Source organism: Nicotiana tomentosiformis, chromosome 1, assembly GCF_000390325.3.
Source record: "Nicotiana tomentosiformis chromosome 1, ASM39032v3, whole genome shotgun sequence".
In the NCBI taxonomy this organism is placed as follows: Eukaryota; Viridiplantae; Streptophyta; class Magnoliopsida; order Solanales; family Solanaceae; genus Nicotiana; species Nicotiana tomentosiformis.
Window position 1 is genome coordinate 7,924,463 of NC_090812.1, and position 9,021 is coordinate 7,933,483.

The following is a 9,021-nucleotide window of genomic DNA, read 5'->3' on the forward strand; positions in this document are numbered from 1 at the left end:
TATTAAATTCTTATATCTTTTTTGAATTTGAAGTGATAATTCAATAATTTAAAATTAAATAGAATATATCATTATATAGGTATCATATGATTTTTATATTTAATTATTAAATTCAATTAATCTTGAAAATGAACATCAACAAAAAATTATTGTAAGATGACTAAAAAAATAACTATCATATGCTACTAAAAACATTCTCTCATAAGAATATGTTAATAGATCATATGTTTGTCAAATTTTTTTAATTTTTACTAAATATATATTTACTTATAAAAAAATTAACAAAGTGAGATTGAAATAATATTCATGTAACAACAAAACCCGAAAACCCGAAAAAACCGAACCAATCCAAATCGATATAGTGGTTTGGTTTAATTTTGATAAAAATCGAATCAACCCGGTCCATGTACACCCGGTTCTCCCTACTGAAGTACAAAACTAAGGAAAGCATACTACTTCCTCAACTTCAAGTGTAGCCCTTTCCAAGTTGTGTTCCTTCTCCTTAAAAAGTTCTTATTTTCTAAACTTGATAACGGTGGACACTGGAAGTGGCCAAGATATTAAACAAATTCGTTTACCCTATTGCTATTATTGCAGTTCCACAAAATAATGGGTACTAAAAAAATTCAAGGATATAAACCCTTATATTAATCACCATTTAAATATATCTGCAAAATTAAAATGTGCCCTAAAAACTAGACATGAATCTCTACCAAGATACAATCCCTCCCTGTTACCTAAATAAATTTGTCTAGTTTCCATTGCTTGTTAGAACCACCTGGAGGCCGGAAGTTCTCTAGCCGCATATTAGAGCTTCTGCAGATTTCCGACACGACGGACTCACCTTTTTCTAGCTTGATTACCTCCAATGCGCTCCCAAGAACTTCAGCGGCAAGCCCTATTTCCACAAGGCGTCCTTCCTCTTCCCCACCTTTGTATATCAAATGCCCAACTTCATTAAATGGTAGCACATTTTCCAGTATGACCTTTGCAAAGATGCGACCAAGAAATTCTGCTGCTCTAGGGGCATCATTGACTGCGTCCTCCAAGGTAACCAAAACGGATTCAAACCTGACAGAATAAACACAAACATAAAGTTAAACAGAGACTTCAAGTGGTTTGAAGTTGTATTTGTGTTTTACATGAAAATACAGCTGCCTACCCTTTAACAAGCTGATCTTGACTTATTGTCACGTCTTGAGATTTAGCTAGACTGATGAGAAGCTTTGCCAAATGATCCCTCTCCATATCCTTCCTCTCGAAAGAGTCGGTAACCCAAATTGAAATCATTGATGGATAGAAGTTGGGTGCATTCAAGTCTTTTACACACAAAGCAACCTCTTTCTCATCTTTCGCACTGAAATGAAAAGGCTCAAGTTAATTAATAATAAGATGAATTAGGTCACAATATACTGCACAAAATTACGTACCAAAACAACGGGTGTAGAAACAATGCTACATTAATCGTTCACGATTAGGGTATTAGGAGAATCAACACTTTGCTACAAGATGAGAAGTTTAAGATGACAAATACTAAAGGAGCTTATGTTTTTTTAAGTATGAGATCTTAATTACCAGAAATTATAAGTTTCAATTTCCCTAGTAAAATAGGAGACAGAAAAGTTGGATAGTTAGAATGTAAATGTTCTCAAACAGTGAGCGGATTCTTCTAATACACCAACTCTCAGTCAACAAAATACCAAAGTTCCTCGTGCGTCAAACTGCCAAGAAAGCACACCAACCCAAACTACGATCACAGCTTTTCTAAGTTTTCACTGCAAATGCTTTTGCAGATATCCTGAAAATCAATTGTCAAGCCTGAATTTCAAACTTAACACTGCGCTCCTTTTTGGTTGGTGAACGGCTCTTTTAGGTTCATGGTTTACACTTTACAACAAAAATAACGACTACTCAACATCAAACTACTTGAGGTTGGCTATTGGAAGAGGTCTTCCTCAAAATCTTTAATTGCCAAAACGTAAATATAAGCCCATACTTCCTAAAGGTTCAGAAGGTCATGATGATATCTTGAACAAGTTAGCTAAGTAAAAAAGGGCAGCCCGGTGCACAAAGCATCCCGCATTCACGCAAAGTCGGGGGAAGGGCCGCACCCCGGGGGTGTGATGTAGACAGCCTAACCTAACAAAAGCCTTAGTGGCTGCTTCCATGGCTCGAACTCATGACCTATAGGTCACACGGAGACAACTTTACCGTTGCTCCAAGGCTCACCTTCAAAATCTTCAGCTAAGTGAAAACAGTTCAAGAATGACACCCAATGTTGAGCCGAAATCTTCAGCGTAACAGAAGCAACTTTCTGTAAACAGTTCTAGAATGATACTTATTTTAAGTAAATAAAAGAAACCATTCTAAGATGGTGTCTGCACTGAACATGAGCCATAGTCGGACCAATACCAGTATAATGCAAGTAAATAATAATCAGGCAAAAAGTTAGTTAAGAAAGTACCTGTAGAATTCCTTGATAGCAGCCATAGACATGTCCCGCAGACGTTCTTCTGACCAAACCTTCTCAGAAGCAAAATTCTGTGTCGAAATTGGCCCTCCACTTCTCACAGGTGGTGAAGCAGGCCGAGAAGTATCAAATCCACGATCCCTACTCCCATAAGTCAAGTTCCTTTCTGGTGCACTTGCTTGATCATGTTGACTATAAAATCGATCGGGCATATATTTGGGCATAAGCTCCTCTCTTGAAGCATAAGGGGCACGTTCAGGCAAACCATAGCCATTTTGGGCATGTGTCATCCTTCGAGAATCTCCAAAATTTGGCACATTATCAGTGAATGGAATGCTTGGCGCAGCAGGTTGGCCCCTAGAAGACATTCCCTTAGCAAGACCACCTTGGGGCCCAAGTGTGATTGGATCATCACCAAGAGGCCTCTGGGTCAGGGGAAGTGATAATGTCCTATTCTCGAAAGAATGTCTCTCATCCACCCGTACGTCCTGCATGCCAAAGCCACGGACCTGTGGAGACACAGGACGGAAACCACCCATCTGAGAGCCTGGAGAAGACAACATACTCCCTCTTGGAGCAAAATCCATTGGTTGACCCCTTCTAGCAGAAACACCCAAACTAGGAGTACGAGCAAGCCTAGTAGCTTGTGCATGTCGTTCTTGGGCAGCATCCCTATGCACTTCCTCTATCTTCTTAGGCCCTTCAACTTTTCTCCTTTGCTGCCATTTGTTTTTTCTTAGATCAATTGAATCCTTCAACATAAACCTCACCCTAGAAGAAAGTTTCATGTTATTTGATAACTTTTCCATCCTATCGAAGTATACATCCATATGTTCCTTTGCTTTGGCATGATCTATCATCTCCCCAATTGTACTCATCAACTTACACAAAGCTTCAATATTCTCCTCGTCAAGGTTATGATAGTCACCTAACAACTTCTTGATGCACTCGTGCATAATTCTCTCTGTCAACATTCTCTTCTTATAAAGTTCTCCGATCAGTCTGATATTCCCCAACATTCGTCGCCGTGCTTTGACTCTTTTTTCCTCCCTCTCCTCTGCCGACAGTTTTACTTCGCCTTCCTCGTTAGTCACATTAGCTTCTTGTTCTTCTCTTTCTCCTCTTTCAAACTCTACCTGACATTTGTTCAGAAGTAACCTCTTAAAAGTGATTTTTTCATTGTCTACGCTCAGATCAGGCAATTCTGCCGCTAGGTGCTGACAGAAGTTGGCATACATCTCACAAAAAGTTGGTTCCATCAAAGCTTTATCAAATATCTGAGAAATTACACCATTGAGCGTCACATCATTGTCAATATTGACTTCTTTGACTTGCTGGAATAATTTTTCGAAGTTTTGGGGAGTTAGCTTATTTAAGATAGCTTTCAGCTGTCTCTGTTTGGCTTGTTCCTCGTCTGTTATTTTACCTACTTCATACTTTCTTTCAGCTTTGTGCATAATCTTTGCTGGTGTCTGAGGAGAAGGCATTAAACCCTTTTGGAAAGCAGTTCCACGCTGCCACCTGTCAGCATCAACCCCATTTCTCTGGACTCCTCCATGAGGACCCATAGATTGCATTGGTCCAGGCAGTATACCCCCGGCAAACTGAGCAATAGGCATCGGCGCTCGAGGGTGTCTCGAAACACCACAATTGCCACCTGGGCCAGGTCGAAATCCCATAACGTTTCCCCCATAAACAAGGTCCGGCTGTATATCTCGCCCAGGCATAAGAGGCCCAGACATCTTACTCCATTTATCTCCATCCCCAATGCCACCTCCGCGGCGTTCACGAAGTCCACTAGATGGCCTATCGAGAGCTCTTCCAGGACTAGGGCAAGGCTCACGGGAAACACTGATTTTCGCATTTATCAAAATATCAGCTATATCAGAAGGAACTTGGAAACCCTCAGGAATATCAATACATTGTTCTGCAAATTTAAATAAGAAATCTCTTGAATATTTCTTGGTTGTCATACCATCACCATCTTCACCATCAACTTGCTTCCCGTGCTCTGGAGCAGCTTCTAGTTTAGGAGTAGATATATCTGCGGCATCCTCCCAATCATCAGGCTCTGTTTTAACTTCACCAACCTTCTTAGTTGATGTAAGATCTTCCTGAGGCGCATCATCAGATAGAGGCTTCGAGTTATTCTTAGAAGTGATTTCGCCGGCTTCGACAGATGGAGCAAGTTCATCTTTTTTCTCTGGACCCTTATAAGCCATATAGAGATCAGAAGTCGCGCCAGCAGCATCTGCTTTCTTGTACAAGTCTTTCTTTTTCATCTTTCCCTTAGCCGCAGTAACCTTAGGCACATTGGAATCCACCAGAGATTTCTCCTTGACACCAGACGACGACTTAGCTACACCGGTATTATCAGCTTCAGTATTTTCATCTTCACACTTCGAAGTGGCCTCATCAGAATTCTTAACCAAATTAGAGGCAGATTCCTGACTTACTACAGCCGATTCTGTCACAGCAGCTTCTTCGGGGTCTGCAATATCTGATGCCTGATCATCTTGAGCTGATAGACCTATTGCTGATGTGCAAGCCTCAGTATCTGTAAAATTCTGATTACAAGTGGATGATGTTATGCTATCAGCCATGCTATCAACTCCAGTTGAGCCGGCAGATGCATTTGTATCTTCCTCTCCAGTTTCTGGCTGACCGCTCTCAATGTTGGCATTTGTTGCTTTCTCAGGAGATCCCTCTTCGGTCAGGCCAGACACCTCAACAGATTTTACCAGAAGAGATCCAGAAGACGGCTTCGAGATATTATTCTCACCCTGTTCACCAACCTCCGGCAATGTTACTTCATATCTATCCCCAGTTTTAGGTACTGGCATACCTGCAACCAGATTTCTGGAATCCAAAAGTTCGGGCGAAACTTCTTTTCCACTATCTCCAGTAATGCAGCTTTTCAATACAACGGACTCTGAAGGAGCAAGATTTTCCCTACTGTTTCCCAGTGCAGCAGGGCCCAATGAAGCAGCAGTCTTGACCTCAACGTGTCCAGTTAGTGGATACTGGGATGGGGGACTTGAAACTGAGGTAGATTTCCCAAGAGCCTGCAAAACTTTCAGTCATAAGTAGTATCGAGGCATCGAGCTAGTATAGTACATTCAAAGAAGTATGCAAATCAAATACTTTATCCTGCATAGTCACCTGTCCTCTTATTGCTTGTTTTTTCTGTTGATCTTCAGTGGGTTCCAGGACGCCAAGTGTTTCAGTTGTTGCATCTACACTACTATCTGTAATTACAGATACTGAAGGCTCACTGGGAGCCTGAGAGGTCAATGGCGATACACCAGCTGCTGGGCTCTGCTCTGAGATAGAATCAGCCACTTTAATAGATTGTATGTTTGCTACAGGCCTTGATGCAGATTTTGAAGCATTGCCAATCTTTGACTGTGCGGAGGAGCTCTGATGTAAAGTGTCCATGTCTTTTTGAGGGTGAGCTGAATCTCCTCCAGGAGGCTTCGAAAGTCTCACTTGATCTTTTCCAAAAGCAGCTGAACTGACAGATGGTAAATGCTCTTTTTCTGGATGTATTCTAGCAGCCGGTTTCACTGTCACCTAAAGTTGATTTGCATGAACAAGATAACATTATATTGTGCGCACATACGAAGTTCAATTGTAAGCCAAAGAAAAATTAAGATAGAAAAGTCCACACAGGACTTGAGCTTTGACTAACCTGACTAAAAAGCCTTGGTGGCTGAGAACTCTGAGGGTTATTGAGAGGGAGAGAACTTGGAGCTTGAAAGTAAACAGAACTGGAATTATAAGAATTAGGATAATAGTTAATAGGATGACCAGGAGGAAATGATGCAATAGGCTGTGATTGAGGTGGCATATTAGGATGTGACATCGAACCAGGAGTCCCATCAAGCCTCAATTCTTCATGAGTGTCTGGATGAGTAATCTTCACAGTTTTACGTGCACCTAGATACTTTCCTGCCTGCTGTTGAGGAAACTGCGACGGCATATTCATTCCCATGTTCCCCAACTGAGGAGGTAGTTGAGGTCCCATTCCTGATGAAAAACTCAGTCCCTGCCCCTGATGCATCATCCCTTGAGACTGCATTGGGTGGGGTTGAAGACCTGAGACAAACATTGGCTGCTGCATAGGCGGAGTGCCAATCGGCAGATGCATCGGCATTGGCAATGATGTAGCAGACATGGAATGAGACGGAATTTGTGGCCCGGGGCCACCAAATTGAACAGGAACTTGTGGTGGCTGGTGAAATGGAATTTGCATGTGCATTCCGGGCATGGGATGTGCAGACGGCTTTTGAGTTTGGGTCACTGCGGGTGGAGCTGAAACTTGTACATCTCTTTTGGGTTTGGCGGCCACACCATGAGACTCGCCAGGATTAGACTGGTTCTGGGGTCCTGCATCCTTTCTTGGCATTGGCTGGTTGGACGTAGATGGAGTTGGCAATGAAGGTATAGCTCTTGAAGTGTCACTGCGAGCCTGCAAATTAATGAAGGAGGAATCAGAGATATAAGCAACTCGGAGAGGTTGTGAATAGCTTGGTCGATGGGCAACAATAACATCACAATACTCCAACAATAACAAAGAGCCTAAATGACAAGCTCTGTAATCAGATCAGGTAGCAGTTATATTATAATCAGAGACAAAAGAAGACGAAACGAAAACCTGGGCTCTTTTCTGCTCATCCAAATTTGGTGGAGCTGAGCTCGTCCGCGCAGGTATCTATAAACATTGTAAAAGCAAATCCCTCCATTATTAGGGCGAAAGTTTTCAAATTAACCAAAAAAGAAAAATATCATCTATCGTGGAGTCTAGAGATACCTGCAGTACATTCATGACACCAGGACTTATAGATCCAAATTGAAGTGGAAATGACCTAGATGCATCTCCGGAAGCTAGAACATCAGAAAGTATTATCATTCAGTAGTTGAAGTACAACTATAACAGAGATACAATACATAGGAAGTGTCACCAATATTACTACACAGTACAAACCAAACCACCACCAATCCCCCCCCCCAACATACACACACACAAAAACAAAAAAAAGAGTACAAATAGACACATAAGAAGATACTTTTTGCAGGAGTGACAGGTGCAGTCGACTCAGAGGTTGATGCAGCAACATTAGAAGTTGGAGCTCTTGGCACTGCTCGGGTGATCTTTTGCGTAGAAGCATCAGTCTGCTTAACAGGAGCACCCGGAACAGGTGCATTCGCACTAGTAACAGGTACATCTGATGCTCCTGCAACAATAAATTAACTGCATTAGTTAACTTCGCGGAATTGAAGTAAAAAAAAAATACTAATACATTCTGTTGCACCAAACTACACAAAATCATCAAAGCAGTTGACTTTAAACCTATACAGACCATCGTAGCCTTCAAAACAAACTACTTCACAACCCTAATACACATGCAAACAAAATTATAATCAATTGACATACCGTGCAATGCTTGTTGTTGTTGGTGATGAGCACCATTCTGATGAGAATCCGAGCCAGTACTAGCACCACTTACCCTGTGTTGCCCTCCTTGTGCATTATTATACTTCTTGTTGAAACTAAGAGCACCAAACAAAAATGGAAATCTAAGAATCACCAATAAATATTGGGGGGAAAACCCTAGCTTTCTACAAAAATATCAAATTTCAGAAAATGACCCAGCAACAAACGGAAAACCCACCTTCTATTAGAAGATAGAGAGGGATTGGTGGTGGAAGAAACAGGAGGGGCGGCGCCTCTGCCACCGCCACCACCACCACTTCCTTTATTACCGCCGAGGTGCTGATTAAAGCTACCGGATCGGCCGGTTCTCCTGTACTGAAAAGCCTCGCGAGTGTCAGCCCTCGATTGATTGTGGGACATAAATCCAGACCCTCAAAAACCGCTTTATTCTGTGTTTTTCCGATTTCTATCTACAATACAACAGATCCACCAATCTTTTCAGCAAAAAAATCAAAACTTGCATAGAAATTCAATACTAAAAATCGCTATAAGAAAATTACAGAAACACACTTCAATACAAAGCCAAATAATTGAGCTGTTCACCCAACTCGCCAATCAACAAACCCTAGAAACAGTGATAGTCAGTTACAGTAGTATTACCTGAAAAGACGAGTGGCGAAATTAGGGTTTCAATGAGAGTGGCGATTGGTGAGAATCATGACCACGCTGCTAACGAAAAGGAAGGAGAAGAAGAAGAATGAGAGGAAAAGGAAAAGGGTGCGTGTTGTATTCTAAGCGTTTATGTGTTTTTTTTTTTTCGGGCAAGGGAAAAGTTTTATTAGAGAGAGGAACTCCAGGGATTATTAAACATTTACGAGAAAAATGGAAAATTTATCTGATGAAAAAAAACTATGGAATATTTATATTTAAAAAGTGTATATTTTTCTTTTTTTAGTTCTTTTTGGTAATGAAACTGGATTGACCTGGTTGGTTGGGACTAGGACTATTCAAAATCGAACTGTAACCGTTAATCGAATCGAACCGATGGCTTATTGACTTATTGGTATCGGGTTATCGGGGTAATGAATAGTGAACGGATTGAGATTTTATAATT

The 9,021-nt window shown here is 41.2% G+C and overlaps 1 protein-coding gene across 4 annotated transcripts; it reads right to left on the reverse strand.

The window, feature by feature from the left end:
- Positions 1–625: 625 nt before the first annotated feature.
- On the reverse strand, positions 626–8,745 carry LOC104090611 (eukaryotic translation initiation factor 4G). Of its 4 annotated transcripts, XM_018768928.3 has the most exons (12): positions 8,568–8,745; positions 8,146–8,377; positions 7,908–8,023; positions 7,540–7,707; positions 7,284–7,357; positions 7,128–7,184; positions 6,334–6,941; positions 6,162–6,240; positions 5,615–6,043; positions 2,465–5,535; positions 1,163–1,357; positions 626–1,071 (listed from the first exon to the last, which is right to left on the reverse strand). In XM_018768928.3, exons 2-12 carry the CDS (start codon positions 8,325–8,327, stop codon positions 738–740), a joined length of 5,313 nt encoding a protein of 1,770 aa, XP_018624444.1. In that variant the 5' UTR covers positions 8,328–8,377; positions 8,568–8,745; the 3' UTR covers positions 626–737. The 4 variants fall into 4 exon arrangements, with proteins under 4 accessions (XP_018624444.1, XP_009594044.1, XP_009594045.1 ...); XM_009595749.4 differs by having other exon boundaries at positions 6,162–6,941; positions 8,146–8,373; XM_009595750.4 differs by having other exon boundaries at positions 5,633–6,043; positions 6,162–6,941.
- Positions 8,746–9,021: the final 276 nt, after the last annotated feature.